Source organism: Loxodonta africana, chromosome 25 (assembly GCF_030014295.1).
Source record: "Loxodonta africana isolate mLoxAfr1 chromosome 25, mLoxAfr1.hap2, whole genome shotgun sequence".
Lineage (NCBI taxonomy): Eukaryota > Metazoa > Chordata > Mammalia > Proboscidea > Elephantidae > Loxodonta > Loxodonta africana.
The window spans coordinates 24,422,506-24,447,809 of record NC_087366.1 but is presented as its reverse complement, the minus strand read 5'-3'; the positions used below and the strand labels follow the sequence as shown (position 1 = coordinate 24,447,809).

The 25,304-nt window shown below is 44.6% G+C and overlaps 1 protein-coding gene across 2 annotated transcripts; it reads left to right on the top strand.

Annotated features, from left to right (window-relative positions):
• Nucleotides 1-29: 29 nt before the first annotated feature.
• TEX35 (testis expressed 35) lies at nucleotides 30-24,109 on the top strand. 2 transcript variants are annotated; one of them, XM_064276594.1, is made up of 9 exons: nucleotides 30-508; nucleotides 4,514-4,738; nucleotides 8,335-10,675; nucleotides 11,445-11,513; nucleotides 12,839-12,895; nucleotides 14,074-14,133; nucleotides 22,011-22,075; nucleotides 22,292-22,478; nucleotides 23,200-24,109. In XM_064276594.1, exons 3-9 carry the CDS (start codon nucleotides 10,586-10,588, stop codon nucleotides 23,326-23,328), a joined length of 657 nt encoding a protein of 218 aa, XP_064132664.1. In that variant the 5' UTR covers nucleotides 30-508; nucleotides 4,514-4,738; nucleotides 8,335-10,585; the 3' UTR covers nucleotides 23,329-24,109. The 2 variants fall into 2 exon arrangements, with proteins under 2 accessions (XP_064132664.1, XP_023405005.1); XM_023549237.2 differs by lacking the exon at nucleotides 4,514-4,738.
• The last annotated feature ends 1,195 nt before the right edge of the window (nucleotides 24,110-25,304 follow it).

Here is a 25,304-nt window from a genome sequence, read left to right as displayed (position 1 = left end):
GGTAGATGTGGAGGCCATTAGTCCTTTGGACTAATCTTTCCTTTGTATCTTTAGTTTTCTTCATTATTCCTTGCTCCCAAAGGGGTGAGACCAGTGAAGTATCCTAGATGGATGCTCACAGGCTTTTAAGATCCCGGACGCTACTCACCAATGTAGAATGTAGAACATATTCTTTATAAACTCTGTTATGCCAATTGAGCTAGATGTTCCCTGAGACCATGGTCCCCACAGCCCTCAGTCCAGCAATTCCCTCAGGGAGCTGGATGTGTCTATGGAGCTACCATGACCTTGCCTTGTACAGGTTTGCACAGACAATTCTAACTTGCATGATACTCTCCTAGAAGTGGGCATGGCCTAGAAAAGCAGGACTTACTTATTTTTCTGTTTTAACCCCAATTTTACAGATGTCAAGTGGGAAATGCTGACTCTGGGCTGCGGTGGTCAGGACAGTCCACACCTCAACACCAGAAGAAAGGACGGTGGCGAGCCTGTGCCCTAGGCTGAGGTGGTCAGTTATACATGTTGGCTGTGTAGCCAGCTGTCTGGGTTCATTTCATGGCTCCTTCCCGCTCCCAGCTGTGTGACTTCAGAAAAAGTATTTCGCCTCTGAGTTGAACAGTTTGCTCCTTTGTAAAATGGGAATGATAATACAGTAGTCCCCCCTTCAGTGTTGTTATGTGCCACCGAGTTGTTTCTAACTCATAGCCACCCTATAGAACAAAGTAGAACTGCCCCATAGGGTTTCCAGGGAGCCTGGTAGATTTGAGCTGCTGACCTTTTGGTTAGCAGCTGAGCTCAACCACTGTGCTCCTTTCAGTAGTCCCCTCTCATCCACGGTTTCAGTTATCCGTGATCAACCGAGGTCCAAAAATGTTAAATGAGTAGTGTGATGAAATCTCGTACCGTCCTGCTCCATCCCTCCCAGGGACCACATTCACATAACTTGTATTGCAGTGTATTGTTATAATTGTTCTATTTTATTATTAGTTATCATTGTTAGTCTCTTACTGTGCCTAATTTATAAATTAAACTTTATCATAGGTATGTATGTATAGGCCAAAACATAGTATATACAGGGTTCAGTACTATCCATGGTTTCAGGTATTCATGAGGGGTCTTAGAATGTATCCTCAGTGGAAAAGAGGACTACTGTACTGCCTACCTCTTAGGGTAGTTGTGAGGATTAAATGAACACATGTGAAATGCTTGGTTAACACTCAGGAAACACAAGATGTCTTAACGCAGGAATTTCCCATACTGCCCCCCAGGCGAACCTGCAAGGAAGGAGACTGGCAGGGCCACCCGGATATCTCTGAACCAGAAAATCCAGATACACGGCCCCAAACCTCTATCAGGGCAACTAAAAGTCTCTCCTTAGCAACCGGATGGGAATCCCTAGGTGGTACAAATGGTTAACGTGCTCAGCTTCTAACTGAAAAACTGGAGGTTAAGTCAACCCAGAGATGCCTCAGAAGAAGGTCCTGGCACTCTACTTACGAAAAATCAACATTGAAAATGCTGTGGGGCACAGTTCTACTCTGACACACAGAGGTTGCCATCAGTAGAGCCAAGTTGGCTCCACAGCAATAGGACAGCCCAAGGTCTCTTTATGCCCCAGCATCCTGTCCTTCCACAAGAAAACGTGCTGTGCAGCCTGATTGCTAATCTACACACCTGCTTGGCATTAACCAAGCTGTGAAAACAGGCTGAGGAGCAGCAGGAGACTGGGGAGGCTGGGGGCAGGGTCTCACCCCAGAGGGGTCTTGGCTGGGACATGGGGTCTGCTCTCTTGAAAGTATGCCTGAGAATGAGCTCAGAAGAGGCCCTGTTAGGGGGCAGCCAGGGCCGAGAGCTTCTCAAGGGAACCTGAAAAACAGGCTCTTCACTCAGATGGGGTATTAGGAGGGTGTGAATAAATACTCTCATACTAAATGGGTGCCATGGGGACAAAGCACCATAAATGAGAGAGAAAGAGGAGGCGTGACCTCAGAACTAGTCTGTCCATAAAACTGAGCAGAGAGAGAAATGTCTTTCTGGAAGACTCTGCTTTGATATCATGAGCCATGGTGATGGGGTAGGAAGGAAGATCTCCAACACGGACAAAGGGAGGAAGGAGAGGATCTGGCATCAGAACAGCCAGGGGCCAGGATCTGAATAGGAGGGACTGAGAACTCAGGGTCTCTTGCTAGTACTGCCTCTGAAGGAAGGTCAAGTGGAAAGTGTCCTGAGACCAAGCCAGCAGTCAGTTAGCCTGAGATGAGATCACATGTGCCAAGACTGAAAGAAGGAAGGAAAAGCAGAAGATGAAGTGATGGGTTAAGAAAGCAGGAGATACAGGATTTGTAGGTGTGGGTCAATCCACACTGCTGTGTATAGAGACAAGGCCAGACTTGGCCCAGATGAACCAGACAGAGAGGGTTGATTTGGCATGCAACACTCCCACTGGGACAGATCAGGAACTGTCTATGCTACAGGGAAGACCCATTTGACATGCCATTGACAGGTAAACACTGACCACTGGTCCCCACTGGTGAGTGGAGGGACTGTGGTCTTTTGTGAAGACTGGCATTTAGTATATAGCATGGCCCTGCCTGGCTTCTGTGCTGGGAATTAGAGAAGGATTTGGGTCTAGAGGAACCAGGGTACTGGCAGCTCACAGGCTAAGAATGAACTGGGTTGAGAGCCAGCTCTAAGCACCAGTCCATACACCTCCTCTGGGCTCCCTCAACACTGGGTCTACCTGTACTATCACACTTACTGTCTTGTGCTTAAATGGCCTATTTATGCCTGTTAGTCCCACTGACACTGAGTTCTTAGGGGTGAGCACATGTTTTAATTATCTTTGTGCCCTTGGTGCTTGGCAGAGTGCTAGGCACATAGTAGATGCTCAGTATACATGAGCTGAACCAAACAGGAGGCTCCATGTTGAGTCACCTGAGTACGGAACTAGAGCTACTTTCTAAAAGCCAGCACCTGGAAGAAAGTGCCAGCAAGGCATGGGGCTGAGAACCAGACAGGCCCTGGGATCCACTGGTTCTCTGGATGGGTGATTACCACCATGGTTCTTAGGGCAGGGACCCAAGAAGGGGATTACTTTGATTTCATCATTTTGTTATTGTTGTCTTCAAGCCAGCTCCAACTCATGATGGTCCCATGTACAACAGAATGAAACATTGCCCAGTCCTGCACCATCTTCACCATTCTTGGTGTACTTGAGCCCACTGTTGTAGTCACTGTGTATTTTGAGTGCCTTCCAACTTTGGTTAAATCACCATTAGATAAAAATAAATTAACATTTGTGTTTAGGGGATTCAGCGAGTGAGTGTGGCTTGCTTCAGTGTTTGATTCAATCCAAGTTGCCTAGAGGCAATTTTCACATGCATTTTGCCACCCAGAGAAGCAATGTCACTTACACCTCTTCCTCAGCTTCAAGTCAGAGCCCAGGGCCCCCAGAGGGTTCTTCTCAGTGTTCACATGTCACATGGCCCAGGAATAGCTCAGAGCCACATGGTGGGAGGAGCCCCAGAAGGAGGGGGAGGCAGGCGCTGAGTGACTCTGAAGGAATAAGGCCAGGTGTGGCCTTATGGATTCAGTTTTCTCTTTCCTCTTCACACCTCGAAGATCAGCTGCTAGGAGAAAGCTCACATTGCTGGATAAACATACAAGCGAGAGGCGTTAATCCCTTGTGAGGAAGAGGCCATCCTCTGTGTCTTGATGCAATAAAACGTACCTGTCTGGTGTTTGGCTACAGAAAACCAGTCAAGTGAAAGCACTCACTGTAAAAACAACACGAAGGACTTAAATAAAAAGGTATCAGGTCCCCTTGTTTTTTTATGGTCACTAATTAAGATGATCAATCCTGCGATTGCATGTGATGCCACCAAATAGAAGTCCTCTACGTTTCTATAGCACGTATTCTCGAGGGTCACCAGCCAGGGACTAATGCTGCACACGTGTGAGTCCCAAAGACCTGCGACTGGCCCACTCTGTCAGTGTGGCTCATCAGCCACTAAGAGAATCCACGCTGGTGTAATTGTTGGGGTTGGGGGTGGGGGGGTAGAGAAAGAAGCTTGACTCTAAGCTTCCAGAACGATGTTTAGAACCACATCAGAGAAGTGGCTGATTCCGATTCTGCTGCTGCCAAAAGCTGGCACCTTTGCCCTATGTGCACCAGCAAAGAGGTAGGGAGTTTCCTCACGGTGGACCTGTGAGCCAAATGAAAATCGTTTTTAAGTACAGCACATCAAAGTGGATCTGGATATATGTTTTCCAGCATCATTAAACCTAAACTAAATCAGAACAGTCAAACATTTTGGCATTAAAGGTGAGAGGAACATGGAACCCATGGAATTCAAATTTCAAAACATCAACCAGCCTGTTTATGAGCATTCTACCATTGCTCTTTGCCAACATAGGAAAAAATCACAGCCTTGCATGAGCCCTGTCATATAACTGGAAGGAATGAACAACCCCCTTGAAAACTGCCTAACACTTAGTCTTTAAATCTGCCCAGGCTTCCGCCGATCACCCATGAGAGCCCGTCATGTTGACCGCGCTTGTGCCAGGATGTGTTCTCTCTCCTGCCTTCTTTCCCCTGGCTCTCTCTACAGCAGCTCTCAGAATCTGCCTTTGGCTTCTCTATTTGGAGACACCCTTTAAACAGCTCGCTGACCTCAGCTCTCCACATGACTCCTGGCTCTACAAGCTCCCTTGCTTTTACTGCCACCCAGAGTTCCAGGTAAGAGATGCTCCAGAGCTCCCTCCAAGGAAGGAGGGTAACACCTTCAGGACCGTTCTTCACTTGAACTCAGCTCTGAGGTGCTAATGACCTCAGGGGCAGAATGTTCAGAAGAAGGAAGTAAACCAGACGTGAAAAAGTCTGGGACCAGGCTGACCCCCAAGAGACTAAGCAGTGGCCAGTGTCTCTAGGTTCTGAAGAACTTCGGTCCAATCTGGGTTGTTGTCCATGTTTGGCGGGTGGGACATGGCAAGAGGCATCTCCAGGCAGAGGTCTTCTTCAGGAGAGTGGTGGCTTCATGGCACTAGTCACAAAGATTCATCTGAAGCAAATTATGGACTCTCAGCTAAGAGGACAGCATCAGGTCCCATCCCCCAGGAGAGGGAGTTGGTGAAGGGCATGCAGCTTGGTAGAGCCCCAGTGCTACTCAGAGGGCTTAGAAGAGCAAGAGAAGCAACAGACCCCACATTCTGGTGCCGACAGGAGGGGATGAGCCTACAGTGGGGAGGGAGGTCTGCAGGGCCTTCTGCAGATTGGGACTGGGATAGACTGGGACTGGGAGAGACTGACACTTGTGGGCTGTAAAGGCCTGGACAGGCAGGATCATGATTACAATCTCTGTCTCAACATACCAGCCCATTGGCCATTCAGGTGGGGAGGAAGTGGGTCCCTATGAAACTTCTCAGCTACATCACGTGTGCTAGGGGTTTTAATCTTCTCTTTTGGACTCTGTTCTATAGGGTCGCTATGAGTCGGAATCGACTCGACAGCAATGGGTCAATGGGGTTCTTTTGGACCTTGTAGGCTGCTTCCATTTTGTACCAAAACCAGAAGAACCCTGAATCAAGTTTTCCTAAGAGAAGAGGGGACTTGTTAGAGTGAAATTCATTAGAAAAGTGTGGCAGAGATTGGCCACCTGCTCCTTAAACTATCCCCTCTTCTTCTTAGGAGAAACTTGACCATATTTCCTAGCCCCCCTTACAGTTAGGTGTGGTGTTGTAGTTGATTTTTAGCTAAAGAAATGTTGAGTGAGAGTGATGCTGGCTACTTCCAGGACGACTAGACCATGGAAACCTCCCATATGTGATCTTCCATCCCCTTTCCTCTTCCCTCCTCAGTGCAGATGGAAACAGTGGCATTGAAAGCCACACTGAAGATGGCTGAGCAAGCCAAAAGGAACCTGGGTCCCAAAATCATTGCTAGGAGGAGAAACACCCACTGATGAGGATGGCTTAATTCTTTTAGGTCTTTATGTGATCAAGAAATAAGCTTCCATTACATTTTGCATTTTGGGATTCATTACAGCAATTAGCCTAACCCCAACTAAAACAGAAAGCAACATGCATTAAGCTCTAGTTAGGGCAATGCTTCCAATCACCCACCCCGCCTCCTGGCCTCCTGGCTGCCGTGTCTTTGCCACTTCTATGTAGTCACCAAGGGTGTGGGCTTGTCCATCTTCCTAGGAGAAGCAGCAAGAGGTTGGTTCTCTGCTTGTTGGACACCATGCAAGTTATGGTTCCCCAACAAGGCCAATCCAGCAAGGCTATTGTACCACTCAGTGTTACAGCTTCAGTGATAAATGGGAATTTGAAGGTGCTAGAGGAGAGCAATTGTAGAGAGCCTTCCGGCAGGAAAACAAAAAGAGGCGGGAATAAAATACTGCCGTCCTCTATTTGGGCTCCATTCAAAGAGGCTAAGGGGGCACCCAACTAAGGGAAGGAGGCCCCCAGAGCCGTATTTGGCAGGAGCAGGGGGAGCCTTGTGTTGGTAGTGGCTCCTGCTTTATCTCACACAGCAGGCTGCTCTGTCACAGTTGACTGTGGGAATAGTAACAGGTTCCCCTGGGTACTAGGAGGCCCTGGCAAGCTTGTCTGTGTCATGGTGAGCATACAGGAGAGAGAAGCCAGCGCTCCTCACACAGTGCATTTGCTCTGACTCTTCACTTATCATTAGCTGTACTGGAATAGCTGATGACTTATAGTTTTCTGTTCAGAATATGATGCTTTGTTTCTGTAACAGAGGTACCAGAAGGTCACATGACATGAATATAATTTTTCCACAGAAACGATACAATATGGAAACGATTCTAGCCAAAGGACTGATCTGCTATTTATAGAAATGATCAGACATTGCACGGTCCTCAACGTGCCAATGGTAAAAGCTATGTGCACCCAGCACAGAGGAAAGCTTTCTAAGGTGTCTATAAGTCAGTCGAGTAGGACAATGCAGTAACCAACCGTATAAAATCTCGGAAAATTTTATTTAAGAGGGTCCCTGGGGCTAAGAACCTGAAAGACTCTCTGGCTGAGAGCAGCCACCAGATGCTGCAGGATGTCAGGAAATAAACTGCAGAGTGTTGTGGAGGGAGTCATTGAGGCTCTATATGCTGAACCATGTCAGTCAGAGGTTGACTGGAGACACTGGCTATCAGGATTCTGGGCAACTTTATGAAACGTTCCGCAACTAATCACAGAGCTCTGGAACACTGGGGTCACTGACAGCTGACTGGCCGCAGTATGGTCGGATAGGCTTCTCAGCACAGGTGGCATTCTTTTCACGTTTCTGGGCTCAGACATAGCTGGTGAACGAGCCTGAGCCTCACCCTGGCTAGATTCTTTGGAATTTTGTATCCCTGGAATGAAAAGGGAGTTCCTGGGTGGTGCAAATGGTTAAGTTCCTGGCTGCTAACTAAAAGGTTGGAGGTTGGAGTCCACCCAGAGATACCTCAGGCCTGGCCATCTACTTCTGATAGTCAGCCATTGAAAACCCTATGGAGCTTAGTTCTACTGTGACACATAAGGGGTTACCATGAGTCAGAATCAACTCCATGGCAACTTTTTTTTTTTTTTAATGGAAAGAGGCCAAACTCAGAGGCCTGGGGTCTTTTTTAAAATCCCCCACCACTAGCATCTGCACACCATTGTCTCCATGAAACTAAAAAACCAGGGCACTCAAAAAGAAGACGGTATCCAAATGACATTCTCTTGGAGAAAAGAGATTGTGGTTGCTTCTTCCTCTTCGTTGTGACTGTCCCCCTCCCCCATACTCCTATGGAGCATCAGTGGACTTTATGCACCTCGCCCTATGGGTTTTGCCTTGAAGGGGGTTAGGAAAAACCTATCTTGGGATTCTTCAGGTAGCAATGGCCTATGGCTTGCATATAACAAAGTTATCCAATGGGGATGTTCAACATTGCAGTACTGTTTCAACCTCAAGCCTCACACAGTTGCAAAATCTTCTTAAAGGAGAAGAAAATAATGTGAGACTAGTTTAACCAGGTTCAACAAAAAGATATCCCCAGTGCTTTCAGAACATGTTGATAACAACAGTGATTCCTTTAGGAGCCTGGACAATACTTGTGAGAAGGCAAAAGCCCAGAGATGTGAATCATATGGACAGATAGTAGGTAACTATCTGTCCATCTGTCCATATGATGATAATAATACCTCATAAGTATGCAGCATTTTGCACTTTATAAAACAGTTCACATTGAAATCTTGATTTCATTTAGGCCCTGTGTCCTATTGACAGGCCAGGGGGTTTCTGCTGTGTGCTTGGCTATAACAAGGCTCCTTTAATAGTTACTTTGTTTCCAGGACCATGAGGATCTGAAACCAGAATGATAGGAAGATGACCCCCCACCCCCTTTCACAAGGTTGGTAGATATTGAGATGGAGTCAGTCATTTTCACTATGATTCCCTGCTCAGGCCTGTGAGGGAGCTCTGGAAATCTGTGGAGAAAGGGCCTTTCTGACGTTTGGCCAGTGAATTTGGGAGACTGAGTTAAGTGGGCAAGAACGAAGGTTTCAGCAGAGAAGGAAGAACCTTGGCGTTCCAACCCCCTATTTACAAGTGGGGGAAAGTGTGGCCTGGGGAGCTCCCTGCCAACCCTACCTACTCCCCCTGCCACCCCGCCCCCAGTTGAATAAAGTGACAGACACACTTTCCTTGGTTGTGTTGGAATAAGATCAACATCTATCACCAGGTTAGGGGCTAGAAACAGCACCAGTAATGCTGCGAGCAGCTCCTGGAGGCAGTTTCCGGGCTGGTGGCAAGATCTCTGGTCTCTGATGGGGAAGAGACCCAAGCAAACTTTTGAAATGGGAAAGAAGGTGTGGTCAGTAATTAAGGGGGTGTGGGCATGTAATTACTTGGAGTCCAGTGGTGCAGTGGTTAAGAGCTATGGCTGCTAACCAAAAGGATGGCAGTGTGAATCCCCCAGCTGCTCCCTGGAAATCCTATGGGGCAGTTCTACTCTGTCCTATAGGGTCACTATGAGTCAGAATTGACTCGAAGACAACGGGTTTTTTTTTGGCGGGAGGGCATGTAATTAGAAGCCCTGGTGGCAGAGTGGTTAAAAGCGCTTGGCTGCTAACCAAAATGTCAGTGGTTCAAACCCACTAACTGCTTCGTGGAAGAAAGATGTGGCGGTCTGCCTCCCTAAAGATTATAGCCTTGGAAATCCTATGGGCAGTTCTACACTGTCCTTCAGGTTCACTGTGAGTCAGAGTTGGCTCACTGGCAGTGGGTATAGTTTCTGTTTTTGTTTTCTTCTTTGGCAATAATAGGCCATGGCGCTCACTGGTGTGGCCTCTCCTGGGAGAGCTCCTTCTCCCCTTGCAGAGGGGCAGACTTTGTTGTTTTGAACCTGACCTGAGCCCCTCACCTCCATGGCCAAGATACCCCAGACCCAAAGCTGCGATGACCCCAGGCCAGTATGTGGGACCTGGGCATTGTGACCTCAGCTGTTGCACACAGAGAGGTGGTCACCTGCCCTTCCCTGGACCTGTAATTTGCATAGGAGTGGCCTGGTCACAGGGGCCCTTGCGGGGAGGCTGGGAAGCTGAAGAACACTCTGGCCTACTCCACTATGTCGGCCAAGAGGGCGGAACTGAAGAAAGCAAACCCGGTAAAGGAGAAACGTTGCTCAACAGTGCAGGGCCTCTTGGAGCTCCTTCTGTATGGAGATGGGGTGGGGGACAGAGAATGCACCTAAGAGCCCTTGGCTTTCTTCCTCTTTGCTTGGAGCATGAGGTGGCCTCTTTGCCTGGAATGGGGGGCGGGATTAATCCTTGGCCTTGGGGTGGGAAGGAAAGAGGCCTCTGCTGACTCCCTCTGGGCACAAGGAACACTGTCATACCCTCACGTCTGCTCACGGAGCCACGACCGCCAGACAGGCCTGCACCACGTCAGCATCTGACAGGCATGTCTAAGGGTCACAAATAACCTTACCTGGTAAATAGAATGATCACTCCCATTTTATAGATGAGGAAACAGAAGCTCAGAGAGACTACGTACCTTGCCCAAGTTGACACAGCTAGTGAGGACAGCTGAGATTAGAACCTAGGTCTGTCTGTCTCCGAAGCCTGTGTTCCTGGAACAATACTTGGCTTCTTTAAATTTGTCTTCAAGTGCGCTCTTTGCCCAGGCTCTTCCAGTAGGGACAGGGCTGCCTGCTGAATGGGCAGGCGCATGTGTGTAAGAAGAGCATAACCTGACCAGATCTGAGTTGTCGTGAGTCAGGTAGGGCTGCTGGGGGTTGTGTGGCCTGAGCTCAAGCAGAGCTGGGCAGGAAGGTTAGAGTGGGGTGCTCTTACCAGGTCAGAGTGTTAAACCGGTTGCCGTAGAGTCTACTCTGATGCCTGGCAACCCCACACGTGTCAGAGTAGAACCGCGGTCCACAGGGTTTTCAATGGCTATAATCTTTCTGAAGTAGATTGCCAGGCCTTTCTTTTGTGGCACCTTTGGGTAGATTTGAACCACCAACTTTTCAGTTAGTAGCTGAGCCCTTAACCGTTTGTGCCACCCAGGAACTCCTATGACCTCCTTGGCCCTCCCACAGTCTTAATGATTGACAGGCTGACTTCCAACTGCTTCTCTCTGCAGAGTAAGAACTACAAGACAGCTTGCCTGGAATTGAAGGCAGAGCCGACCAAAGTAAGAAGCTTTCTGGAGGCCATACAGGCAGCCAAGCCTGAGGGTCACGGGGAGGTGGTGTGGAGTTGGGGGGGGGTCATTCATTGTTCCTGAAGGATAGGACCTGTCCCAGGTGCTGGGGGATACAATGAGAGAGAGAGTTCTCTGCTCACAGAATTTCACACTAGTAACCAGATACATGGAGCACTGATGGCACAGTAGTTAAGAGCTCAGCTGCTAACCAAAATGTCAGCAGTTCGAATCCACCAGCTGTTCCTTGGAAACCCTATGGGGCAGTTCTACTCTGTCCTGTAGGGTCACTACGAGTTGGAATTGACTCGATAGCAATGGATTTGGTTTGTTTTTTTTTCAGCTAGACACATAAAAAAGGAAAAATTGAGTTGTGTTTTGTGCTCTGCAGAGAATTAAAAGAGGGAGACCTAACTGGGTGGCTGCTTTAGATTGGATGATCAGGGCAGGCCCTCATTTGAGCTGAAGACCATGGAAAGAGAAGAGGAAGAGCATTCTGGGTAGAGGAAGCAGCAAGCACAGATGCCCCGAGATGGGGACAAGCTTGGCTGTTCAAGGGACAGAAAGAGCTGAGCCCAGAAGGACATGAGCTCAGAGAAAGAGGAAGAGGATGGAGGAAACTTATGAGCAGGTGTGGCCCCCAGCTGGCACCTCTCTGCCCTGGCCTTCAGGGAGGAACAGAAACTCAGGTCATCTCTCCTGCCTCATCCACCCACACCTGCAATTTCTAAGGTTCTGTGTTTCTGATTTCAATCAACAGACGTATGACTACAAAGGAGTTAAACAAGAAGGGCCAACTACCAAGATAGGAGGGACAAAGGAGTTAAAGGTGAGTGTGTGAACCCAGATGGCAGTGGGGATGGATCAGCACAGGGGCAGAGAGTTGGTGGCTGTCAACTCAACTGAACTCATGTGACAGATAAAAAGTGCTGGCACCTACAGTGCTGCTCTAGGCCCTGTGATCGCATTCCCTCGGATTCTTCCTTTCTTTTTGGACTTTTTAACTTGAAATAAGTTGAGACTTACAGAAAAGTTGCAAAAAATAGTACAATGAATTCTAGTATAACTTCCACTCGGATTCCCTAAATGTGGACATTTTGTTATGGTTGCTTTATTCTCATTCTCTGTCTTTCTTTCTCTTCCTCTCCCCTCTCTTTATATATGTATGTGTATGTTATATCCTGAACCATTAGAGAGTAAGTTGCCTCTTTACCCCTAAATCTTCAGTGTGTATTTCCTAAAACAATATCCAGAGTAAAATTATCAAAATCAGGAAATTAACAGAGATACAGTACTAATCTACAGTCTTTATTTTAATTTTGCCAATTGTCCTACAAGTGTCTTTTATAACAGAAGAAGAAAAAAAAATGCTTTTCTGATCCAGGATCCAATCTGTGATCACACATTGCATCTAACCCATTGCTGTTGAGTCGATTGTGACTCAAAGTGACCCTATAGGGCAGAGGAGAACTGCCCCATAGGGTTTTCAAGGAGCAGCTGGTGGAATCAAACTGCCGACCTTTTGGTTAGCAGCCGTAGCTCGTAACCACTGTGCCACCAGGGTTCCATGTTGCATCTAAAAAAAACCAAAACCACACCCAGTGCCGTCGAGTCAATTCCGACTCATAGCAACTCTGGTGGCATAGTGGTTAAGTGCTACGGCTGCTAACCAAAGGGCCAGCAGTAAGAATCGGCCAGGCGCTCCTTGGAAACTCTGTGCGGCAGTTCTAACTGTCCTATAGGGTAGCTATGAGTCTATGTTGCATCTAGTCTCCCTTAATCTGGAGCAGTTCTTCTACCTTTGTCTTCCCTAACCCTGATATTTTTAGGATTACAGGCCATTTATTTTGAAGAATGACCCTTAGTTTGGGTTCGTCTGGTGCTTCTTGGGACTGGATTCAGGTTTGGTGCCCTTGGTGGCATGTCACAGAAGTGATGCCAAGTCCTTCTCAGTGCATCATATCGGGAGGCACGTGACGTCCCTATGCCACATTAGCCTACTTTCTTTACCGCATTCATTCGTCCTTCCCTAAAGGGAAGTATCTCTGCTTCTTTTTCAGCAACACCCCAGGACCTTTCCTTCCCTCATTTTGTCAGCTTCCTTCCATCCAAGACATTTCTTCACTCATTTTCTTCTCCGTTTTATTTCTTCAGAATGAACTCAGGGAGGTGAGGGAAGAGCTCAAGGAAAAAATGGAGGAGATAAAACAGGTAAAAGGAAGATACTTCACATAACATGGAGGAAAGGGGTAGCTTGAAGAAAAATGCAATTCCTAACTTTGAAAAATGAAGGAAATCAGGAATTGCATGGAAAAAAGCAGCCAGACTAACTCAGCCCTAATCCCCTAGGGTGCTAAAGTGTTGGGTGGTTTAGGATATTCATGTCTGTTTTTTTGATGATTAAACCTGATTTTTTGTTTGTTTGGAGACTCTCTTTCCAAATATTGAATGACTAAGGACTCTCTAAGGACTCTTATCTCATTGATAAGGTTTGGCTTATGTAACTTAGTGACCAAGCAGAGTGAGAGGGGCTGACTCGGATTTGGAGGCAGTCAGGGACCCATTCCTTTCTCTTCATTCATCTGCCCTAGGACAGCTGTGGAACTAACAGTCTTGTTTCTACGATGGGACCACCTATGCCAGTTGCCATCAAGGCAACTTCAATTCATGGCAACCCCTTTTGTGCTAGGACTGTGCTCCATACAGTTTGTTTTTTTTTTTTTTTGATTGTGCTTTAAGTGAAAGTTTACAAATCAAGTCATTCTGTCATACAAAAATTTATATACACCTTGCTATGTACTCCTAGTTGCTCTCGCCCTAATGAGACAGCACACTCCTTCTCTCTACCCTGTATTCCCCATGTCCATTCAGCCAGCTTCTGTCTCCATAGGGATTTCAATGGCTATTTTTTTTGTTTGTTTGTTTTTTTCTCTGGAAGTAGATTGCCAGGCCTTTTTCCTAGGTGACTAGGTGGACTCGAACCTCCAACTTTTCTGTTAGCAGCCGAGCAGTCTAACAGGTTTTTATATCACCCAGGAACCACCTATAGCATACTTTTAAAAAGGAAATAATCAAGAAAGAAGGTGTAATTCAGGCTATGATCTGAGCTTCACATATAAGCCTTGCAATAAGCCAGATTTAAGCCTTGGCAAAGCTGGCCATGGTGATAAGTGACTTGGTGGTATGTGCACCCTGGTCCTTGGCCTTCGTAGACCCCTTGGAAAGAAAGTAGCTGTAATAGGCCTTTATTAGTCTATTCCTTGAGCTTTCTCCAGCTCATTCCATAGAAGCAGCTGTTGTCTTTTGCTTAAAAAGCTCCAGAAAAGACTCCACAACTGTCTTCAATCATTTGATGTGTGTTGTCAAGCCATGCCTTTCTTCTTTATTAGATAAAAGATATAATGGACAAGGATTTTGATAAACTCAAGGAATTCGTGGAAATTATGAAGGTAAGCATTTATGGAGTGTCTTCCATGTGCTAGTATCATACTAGAAACTACAGAAGAGGTAGCAGACCCTGCCTTCCAGGTGCTTACAATCTAGTAGGAAACCCAAACTCCATTACAAGAAAGAATTAAATAACAAGTAAGTACCAAGCTAAGTGATAATTGGCTGTCTGTTGATTAGAGGCTTAGAGAAGAGAGACATGAATGTGGACTGGAGCAACCAGAAAGGTCTTTATAGAGAAAATGAGCCTGAACTGAGCCTTGCAGACTGCATTGGAGGATTAATGCAAATATAATAAAAAGCCCAGTAAGATTATTTTTTACCTCAAGAAATGAGGAGGAGGATCATCTAGATTCTAAAACAGTGGTTCACAAACTTTGGTGTGTTCCAGGATCACCTGGAGCTCCAGCAAGGAGGGGAGCACAGAGCCCACGTTGTGTTGGGATGGGACTTGGCTCTTTTATTTTTGCCAAGTTCCTCAGGTTAAAGTTTGAGAACTACTGACACGGAAGTATAAACAGGCAAATGTAGATATCTACATTTTTTTTTAAGAGTTAGGAGGGATACTAGCCCTAGCAAATATTAAAATTCACGACGTTGTGTTGTTGTGTGCTGTTGAGTCAATTCTGACTCACAGTGACCCTGTAGGACTGAGTAGAACCTGCCCCACAGGGTTGTAACTTTAAGGGGGCAGACTACCGCATCTTTCCTCTAAAGAGCAGCTGATATGTTTGAACTGTCGACTTTCAGCTAGAATCTAAGCACTTAACCACTGCATCACCAGGGCTCCTTAAAACTCATGATAAAGCTATAATAATCAGATCAGTTGGTATAGCCCAAAGAATACCAGAGCAATGAATGATACAGAATAGATATCCCAGTAACAGTAGGTGTCAGTCTGCCAGATACGCACTAAAAATCACCTGTGGGCTTTTAAAAGTCCATATACTCATGTTGTAGCCCAGATGAACCGAGTAAAATTCTCCAGGGTTAGACAGAGTTACTCAAGACTCCGTAAGTGATTCTGATGCCTGCCCCTGGATGAGAACCAGGTCCTAAACATTTTAGCAGTAGTTATTAACCTTGGCTACATATTACAATCACCTGGGGAGCTTTGAACAACCCCCCCCCCATACCCAGGCTGCACCCCAGAACAATTAGATCAGAACCTCTTGGGATAAGGTCCAAGTACCAGTAGGTTTTAAATCTCCCCAGGTGACTTCAGTGTCCACTTAAGGTTGAGAACCACAGCCCTATAAAATTTAAAATATGATAGATGTGATTTTTTTGTATGGCAGTGAGAAGGAAAGGATTATATACTAATTAAGAACAGTGTTTGACTATATGAGGGAAAACTTAATTTCGTTAATGCTGTAAGCTGAAATAAAGTCTATAGGGTAGATTGAGGTAATAAAAACCAATAAGAAAATGTATGTAAATATTTAACTGGATATTCTAAAGACAAAAACAATGGAAGAGATCACAAAAGAAATGTTGATAGATTTAAGTATATAAAAATTTTATATTATGACAGAAAATCACCATATATAGAATTAAAAAGCAAACATTAGGTTGGGGAAACAATTTCTACCAATATGACAGACACAGATGAAAAGTTTTTAGCCTTAACATGAAAAGCTCACACAAATCAATAAGAACCAAATGGGAAAAATGAACAATCCACAGAATAGAATATAACCAAAAACCAATAAACATAAGAAAAAAGGTTTTAACTCCTGAGTAGTCAAATGAATGCAAATGAAACAATAATCAGACAATTATTACATTCAAATAAGCAGGGTTTTAACCTATGACAGCATAAACCTATAAGTTAAAACCTATGACAGTATAGACGAGAGGAATGCTGTTTCTCCTCTGACGGGCATGTAAATTTGTACAAAACTGGAAAGTAAATTAGACAATACCCATTGCCATCAGAGTCAATTCCAACTCATAGCCACCTTGTAGGACAGAGCAGAAATGCCCCATAGGGTTTAAAAGGTTGTAATCTTTACCTAACAACAATAACCATCTTTACAGAAGCAGATTGCCACATCTTTCTCCTGTGGAGTGGCTGGTGGGTTCAAATTGCCCACCTTTCAGTTAGCAGCTGACCGCTTAACCACTGGACTACCAGGGCTCCTTAATTAGATAATGTTGTTGTTAGGTGCCGTTGAGTTGGTTCTGACTCAAAGTGACTCCGTGTACAACAGAACAAAATACTACCTGGTCCCACGCAATCCTCACAATCCTTGCTAAGTCTCAGCCCATTCTTGGAACCACTGTGTCAATCCATTTTATTGACAGTCTTCTTTTTCCCTGACCCTCTACTTTACCGGGCATGATGTCCTTCTCCAGGGACTGGTCCCTCCTGATAACATGTCCAAAGTACGTGAGATGAGATCTCATCATCTTCGCTTCTAATGAGCATTCTGGCTGTACTTCTCCCAGACAGATTTGTTCATTCTTCCAGCAGTCCATGGTATATTCAATATTCTTGCCAACACTGTAATTCAAAAGCATCAATTCTCCTTCGATCTTTCTTACTCATTGCCCAGCTTTTGCATGCATACGAGATGATTGAAAACACCATGGTTTGGGTCAGGCATACTTTAGTCTTTAAAGTGACATCTTTGCTTTTTTTTTTTTTTTATTATTAACTTTTATTAAGCTTCAAGTGAACGTTTACAAATCCAATCAGTCTGTCACATATAAGTTTACATACATCTCACTCCCTACTCCCACTTACTCTCCCCCTCTTGAGTCAGCCCTTTCAGTCTCTCCTTTCGTGACAATTTTACCGGCTTCCCTCTCTCTCTATCCTCCCATCCCCCCTCCAGACAAGAGTTGCCAACACAATCTCAAGTGTCCACCTGATATAATTAGCTCACTCTTCATCAGCGTCTCTCTCCCACCCGCTGACCAGTCCCTTTCATTTCTGATGAGTTGTCTTCAGGGATGGTTCCTGTCCTGTGCCAACAGAAGGTCTGGGGACCATGGCCGCCAGGATTCCTCTAGTCTCAGTCAGACCATTAAGTTTGGTCTTTTTACGAGAATTTGGGGTCTGTATCCCACTGATCTCCTGCTCCCTCAGGGGTCCTCTGCTGTGCTCCCTGCCAGGGCAGTCATCTATTGTGGCCGGGTACCAACTAGTTCTTCTGGTCTCAGGATGATGTAGGTCTCTGGTTCATGTGGCCCTTTCTGTCTCTTGGGTTCTTAGTTGTCGTGTGGCCTTGGTGTTCTTCATTTTCCTTTGCTCCAGGTGGGTTGAGACCAATTGATGCATCTTAGATGGCCGCTTGTTAGCATTTAAGACCCCAGATGCCACATTTCAAAGTGGGATGCAGAATGATTTCATAATAGAATTATTTTGCCAATTGACTTAGAAGTCCCCGCAAACCATGTTCCCCAGACCCCCGCCCTTGCTCAGCTGACCTTTGAAGCATTCATTTTATCCCGGAAACTTTTTTGCTTTTGGTCCAGTCCAATTGAGCTGACCTTCCATGTATTGAGTGTTGTCTTTCCCTTCACCTAAAGCAGTTCTTATCTACTGATTAATCAATAAAAAACCCTCTCCCACCCTCGTAACCACAAAAGTATGTGTTCTTCTCAGGTTTACTATTTCTCAAGATCTGATAATAGTGGTCTTATACAATATTTGTCCTTTTGCCTCTGACTAATTTCGCTCAGCATAATGCCTTCCAGGTTCCTCCATGTTATGAAATGTTTCAGAGATTCGTCACTGTTCTTTATCGATGTGTAGTATTCCATTGTGTGAATATACCACAATTTATTTACCCATTCATCCGTTGATGGACACCTTGGTTGCTTCCAACGTTTTGCTATTGTAAACAGAGCTGCAATAAACATGGGTGTGCGTATATCTGTTTGTGTGAAGGCTCTTGTATCTCTAGGGTATATTCCGAGGAGTGGGATTTCTGGGTTGTATGGTAGTTCTATTTCTAACTGTTTAAGATAATGCCAGATAGATTTCCAAAGTGGTTGTACCATTTTACATTCACACCAGCAGTGTATAAGAGTTCCAATCTCTCCGCAGCCTCTCCAACATTTATTATTTTGTGTTTTTTGGATTAATGCCAGCCTTGCTGGTGTGAGATGGAATCTCATCCTAGTTTTAATTTGCATTTCTCTAATGGCTAATGATCGAGAGCATTTTCTCATGTATCTGTTGGCTGCCTGAATATCTTCTTTAGTGAAATGTGTGTTCATATCCTTTGCCCACTTTTTGATTGGGTTGTTTGTCTTTTTGTGGTTGAGTTTTGACAGAATCATGTAGATTTTAGAGATCAGGCGCTGGTCTGAGATGTCATAGCTGAAAATTCTTTCCCAGTCTGTAGGTGGTCTTTTTACTCTTTTGGAGAAGTCTTTAGATGAGCATAGGTGTTTGATTTTTAGGAGCTCCCAGTTATCGGGTTTCTCTTCATCATTTTTGGTAATGTTTTGTATTCTGTTTATGCCTTGTATTAGGGCTCCTAGGGTTGTCCCAATTTTTTCTTCCATGATCTTTATCGTTTTAGTCTTTATGTTTAGGTCTGTGATCCACTTGGAACATCTTTGCTTTTTAACACTTCAAAGAGGTCTTTTGCAGAAGATTTGCCCAGTGCAATACATTGTTTGATTTCTTGACTGCTGTTTCCATGGCCTTGATTGTGGATCCAAGTAAAATGAAATCCTTGACAACTTCAATCTTTTCTCCGTTTATCATGATGTTGCTTACTGGTCCAGTTGTAAGGATTTTTGTTTTCTTTATGTTGAGGTGTAATCCATACTGAAGGCTCTGGTCTTTGATCTTCATCAGTGTTTCAAATTCTCACTTTCAGCAAGCAAGGTTGTGACATCTGCATATCGCAGGTTGTTAATGAGTCTTCCTCTAATCGTGATGCCCCATTCTTCTTCGTATAGTCCGACTCCTCGGATTATTTGCTCAGCGTGATTATTGGCTAGTAACGTCCAGTTGATTCTGACTCATAGCAACCCTGTAAGACAGAGTAGAACTGTCCCATAGGGCTTCCAAGGAGCGGCTGCTAGATTCCAACTGCTGACATTTAGATTAGCAGCCGAATGCTTAACTACTGCGCCAACAGGGCTCCTTGCTCAGTTTACAGATTGAGTAAGTATGGTGAAAGGATACAACCCTGATGTACATACACCTTTCCTGATTTTAAACCACACAGTATCCCCTTGTTCTGTTCAAATAACTGCCTCTTGGTTTGTGTTCTGCATGAGCACAATTAAGTGTTCAGGAATTCCCATTCTTCAAAATGTTATCCATAATTTACGATCCATGCAGTTAACTGCCTTTGCACAGTCAATAAAACACAGGTAAACATCTTTCTGGTATTCTCTGCTTTGAGCCAAGATCCATCTGACATCAGCAGTGATATCCCTTGTTCCACATCCTCTTCTGAATCAGGCTTGAACTTCTGACAGTTCCCTGTTGATGTACCGCTACAACCATTTTTGAATGATCTTCAACATAATTTTACTTGCGTGTGATATTAATGATACTGTTGGATAATTTCCTCATGCTGTTGGATTGCCTTTCTTTGGAATGGGCATGAATATGGATCTCTTCCAGTTGGTTGACCAGGTAGTTGTCTTCCAAATTTCTTGGCATAGACGAGTGAGTGCTTGCACTGTTGCATCCATTTGTTGAAACATCTCAAGTGGTATTCCATCCATTCCTGGAGCCTTGTCTTTTGCCAGTGCCTTCAGTGCATTAAACAATAGGCATCCAAAAACATTAAAACCCTTGACTTATCAATTCCACTTCTCAGAATCTAACCTACGAGAATAATCAGAAATATCAACATGGCTACATATAAAAAGATAGTCATCAGAGAATTATTTATAATAGCAAAATCTTGGAAACAAACCATGATTTTCAACATTACTGGAATAACCAAATAAATTATGGTATATCCATATAATGAAAATTAGGAACTATCAAAGATGATGTTTAGAAGGAATGCTTATAATATAATGAAAAGTGAAAAAGCAAGATATAAATAATATATGCAGGTAGATTTCAGCAAGGTGAAAAGATTGGTAAATACACATACAGAAAAAAGATTGAAAAGAAATATATCAAATTGATTCATCCTGGTTATTTCTGGGTGGTGAGATTTTTTTTTCTTTTATATTCCTCTAAATTTTTCAAATTTTCTACAAAAAGCATGTATTATTTTTATATTAAAAAGCAAACCCAATAAGGATTTTGTTTTGTTAGTGGGTAGGACTCGGTACTGGAGGGCACGAGGAGCCTATTTCCGGCACAGGAATAGCTTGAGCACAGCAGGGAAGCTGGATGAACATAATGTGTATCCCAGGCAGCGAGGAGATCAGTCATCAAAGCGGATCATTGGGGGACACTGTAAGAAATAGAACTGAATGGGCACAAAGGCAGCGGATAATAAAGGGGCTTTTGAAAGACAGGCAGACAAGCTGGGACTTGATCTGTAAGCAGTAAGAGACCTCTGGAGATTCTTAATCAAAGAAAATGCTAGGAGCAGCACTTCAGAAAGCTTATCCCTCAGCTGTTTGCAAGGTGGCCTGGGAAGGGGGGAGGTGTGCAGGAGCAGATGGGGGCTGTCTGTGAGCAAGAACACCAGGCAGGAGCTGTATCCCGGCTCAAGGTGATGAAAGCAAGGCTAGGTGTTGGAATAGAAGGAAAAGGATAAATCTGAAAGATGCATACAAGGAAAAATAACAGCTCTGGGTGATGGATTCAATATAGAGAACGAAGCAGAGGTCAGTGTCCATGATGACACCGAAGTTTTAATCCAGGTGATTAGAAGGAAGTGTGACAATGACAAGAGAGTTGGGAAATAGGGCTAAATTAAAAAGGGAAATGATGAGATGAGCTTGGGACATGATGAGTTTGAAGTACTTGTGAGACTATAGGATATTTTTGACTCCCAACTTTTTGACCCAGGGTGCATTTTCTCTTCAAGGATATTTTTACTCTGTTTATGAATACGGATACTTTACCCCAAATTTATACTAACACTTAAAAGTGCTTTTCAAGAAAATATTTTCTGAAATTATCTCTACCTAGATGCTATAATTCCTTGATCCGTTTTCTACAACAGATCAAATAAACTGCTTCCATATGTTTAATTTTTTAATTAAAATTATTTTCACTGTAGTACATTGTCTTTTATATTTTATGATGATCGCCTGAACCTGTTTTTGTCCATAAGACTTATTGACATGTATAGCTTCTGCCACCTTAGAACGTCTTTTGTGACCACTCTTTCTACCAAATTCAATTTTCCCTGGTCAAATTTTATAAGTGTAAACGTTGCCAAGAATATTTCATTCTTCTGTCAGTTCTTAGTAAATAGTGAATGTTATGTGCCAATTTAGGTACAATCGGTTTTATTTTGTGTTGATCATTTCTGCCAGAAATTGGGTAAAAGATGGCGCAATTATAAATACATTGGGTCTGGGTGCATGGCAGGGGTCAAAACACTGGAGTCAAAATGTCTTTGGGATCAGAAGTTTTATTTTCTTGGTTCCATCACTTTATAGGCATTGAACCAAGACAGATACTAGTTTCATCCAAAGCATGAGGTCGGATAAAAGAGTTCCTGGCCTGTGATTCAATGAGAGACATTGGATCAGTCCCCTAATGACTCTGCCTGTTTCTTCAGTTTATCATGGAATGGGAAGGGGGAAGGAGAAGTGGTGTAAGTTGTCACCTCCCTTTCCTAAAACCACCTCACTTAAGTCTGGTGAGGATTCTTGAGGGAATAAGCTGATGGAACAATCTCTGAATGGTTTGCAGAGAGAGGCTAGGGAAGTACATTTCAAAAGCCCTTTAAATTAGATTTTAGCTTTGAATTCTCTCTTAAAGGACATGCAGAAGGATATGGATGAGAAGATGGACGTCTTAATGAATATACAGAAAAGCAACAAGGTGTAAGTGTAACCTGCTCCCATCTCTCATCATCCCCCTTTGCTTTGCTAAATGACCTCAGAACCCATATGACATTTGACTCTCCAAGGAGAGATCTTGGCTTCTTTTGCCCCAATGGCTTGGAGTCAACACCTTCCATGTCTACCACTACTACTGATTACTGTCTTACCATCTTGGAAATGGTCTCACCAACTCTCTGCCCCCTCCCTGACTCCCAGACCCCTTAGAAAACGACCAAAGGAACAGCAAGAACTCAGATCGATGGAGAAGACTGACTCAGACCCACCATTCAGGCTCAATAGAATGGATAAAGTTGATAGAGCACCATCTGTTCGTCTCAGGAAGATCATGGCACCACAAAAAGTAAAACAGGACACACTGGATTCCATTCATTGTAGGACCTGCGTAAGTGAAGCCCAGCACCAGAACTAGACACCTGGGCTGTTGTTCCTCCCTGTTTTTCTCTGAGTCTCCTCACTCTCTCATCTCTTGCTTGAAAAGAGACTTGTACAATCCCTCTGATGTTCCCCGGATGCTTCCCTAGTCTGGAGCCCACTCTGAACTTTCTTGCCTTCTAGACCTGGGGAGAATCCTAAGCCATGACAATGTAGGATTTGGCACTCAGATGTACCTGCTCCTAAGTGCCACCGGGTTATTCTGTCCTCTTGTAGCAAGGCCTGATTAGGGGCCCATCAGGTCGGCCATGTTGGGCCAGGGAGAAATGATCGTTCTTGTGCCATTTCCGTCCTCTGCAGGAGAAAGGTTTGTTGTGTGCCACTCAAAAAACTACAGAGGTAGGTGCCTTTTCTCAATTGGGTGCCTCATTAATTGCAAAGGGAGTGTGACAGGGCTGCATTTGCATCAAATTCCACTGTGTAGTTTTGAGGAGGGTATACGATTATTAATAGACATTGCTGCCCAACACTAACACACAGGAGACATGCACGCCCATGGGCACCAGTGGCATCCAGGAGGGGGACTTGGGTAACCAAGTCTAGGGGCTGCTACAGAGTCTCAGGAGGGAGGAGCTTGCTCCCAAGATACCTTTTCACCCCTGGTGGGAGGGTATCCCCCAGCTGCTGACCTGACCTTGTCTCAGGTTCCTGCCTTTCTTTCTACCTCACAGGAAACTTCCACACCAGGCCTGGGCACCTTTCTCACCCTTGACATCCAGTGCTGCCTTCTGATTCAGCTGTACTTCAACTCCAGTGCAACCAACAACATCCTTCCAACCTTGTACAGTCATAAAACTTAACAGCAGCTCCTCCCCACACCTTGAGCTATACAGTAAGGGCTTCTTGCCCTCTCAAATACCACCCCACCCCAGGCCTCCACCAGGAGATTAAAATCTTCATTTAAAGCCAAAAGGGGATCACCATGTTGAGTAACAGTCCAAAACTTGAGTGTGCAAGGAGTGTCATTTTCTCATTCTAAATCAGCATATTTCAGACTCCAACACATCTTCCTGCTTCCTGGTGAATTAGTGGGAAAATCCACCTTGGTCATCCTCAAGATTTCCCCTACACCACCTCCTTCCACCACTCCACCTTATTCTGCAGAGGTCCCAGGTCTTACATTAACAGGTCAAAACACAGGAGGCCATGTCTGTCTGTTCTGGTCTCAGAAGAGACCCCTGCTGTCTTATCCATCTGGTCCCTTCCTGTCCTCAACTTCCTGCTCTTGCAGTATGCATAGTGCCTAATGTCTTGGGGAGTGCAGGAACCCCCAGGCCCAGGCCTGCACTGTTCCCTCTGAGGTATCATCACCTAGCAGGGTGGGGGTTCCCACTGTTCATGGAATGGAGTCCCCTACCTGGGCTCTGAGGATCCACCTCCTGGCCTCCTCCTTCGTCTTCCCTTCCCTGAAGGAGACGTACCCTTCCAGAGGTCTTAGACCTTTGCATATGGGGAGATGAGCCAGGAACCCCTGACTGCTCCACTCTCTGCTCTGCCCCAAATCCCCTGAGGGAAGGTGAAGCTTGGCTGCTAGCTTGAAATGAAACCAAAGACATGGATAACAGTATTTTAATAAATTACCCTGCCATGAGTGTGATTCTTTGGCTATGCTTTTTTTTTTTTTTTTATGGCAATATGTAAAAAAATTGGCGTAGTGGTACTTATGAAAATACCTCGCAGGGGTGGGGAGGGAGGGTATGTTTGGCTAACGAACGTAGGAGCATGTTATTTGCATAAAAATATGGTTAATGGGATTCCGTACTCTATTTTACACAAGCTCTTTCTTGTTTCATCTCTTTTCTAAGTTCACTAATTCTAGTTCCCTCTTCTGTGTAACATTGTATTCACAGCTTCTGAGGATTAGGGAGTAGACATCTTTGAGGGTCATCCTCCCTACCACAGGAGAGTTCCCAGACCCTGTCTCTTAATCACCACTCCAAACAGTTAGGGACACTGCATTATTGAGTTTTGTGCTGTGGTAGTTGTAAAATAGGCCCATAAATTTTTTAATGCTTCTTCCTTCAAGAAGTGGAACCTAATTTCTCTTCCCTTGAGTGTGGGCTGGACATAGTGACTCGCTGCTAATGAATAGAATATTGCAGAAGTGACACTATGTTACTTCCAAGACTAGATCATAAAAGACATGGTGGATTACATCTTGCTCTCTCGGATCACTCTCAGTGAAGCCAGCTGCCATGTTGTGAAGACACCAAAGCAGTCCCATGGAGAGGGCCACGTGGCAAAGAACTGAGGCCTCCTGCCAACAGCCATGTAAGCCATACTCCAGGCCCAGTCAAGACTCAAAATGACTGCAGCTCTACCCAGCATCTTGACTGCAATCACATGAGAAGCCCTCAGCCAGAAACAGCAAGCTAAGCTGTCCCGAAATTCCTGTCCCGCAGAACTACAAAATGCTTGTTTTAAGTTGCCAGGTTTTGAAGTAATATTTTTACACAGCAATAGATAATACATATGCATATATCCTGTTTATCCTTTTTTGTTGTTTTCTTAAAGACTTATTTTAATCAAGGTATGAAATATATCGTTATGAGTACAAATACTAAGTGTACAGCGTAATGAATTTTTATATATATCTATATCACCAAGATTACTATAGGACATTTCCAGAGCCTCCTTCCCATCCACACCTGCCCCCCCCACTAAGTTTCTGCTATTCTAATCTCTCTTATTATGTATTATTTTGCTTGTTCCTGAACTTGATGTAAATGAAATTGTACATTATTTTGTGTTTCTTTTGCTCAAAATTATGTCAGTG

Excerpts from the sequence above, each read along its gene's own strand:
- TEX35 (XM_023549237.2), top strand. The coding sequence starts at position 10,586 with ATGATTGACAGGCTGACTTCCAACTGCTTCTCTCTGCAGAGTAAGAAC. Across the intron at positions 14,134-22,010 it reads AATTCGTGGAAATTATGAAG|GACATGCAGAAGGATATGGA; the intron begins GTAAGCATTTAT and ends TCTCTCTTAAAG. Across the intron at positions 22,076-22,291 it reads ATACAGAAAAGCAACAAGGT|ACCCCTTAGAAAACGACCAA; the intron begins GTAAGTGTAACC and ends CCTGACTCCCAG.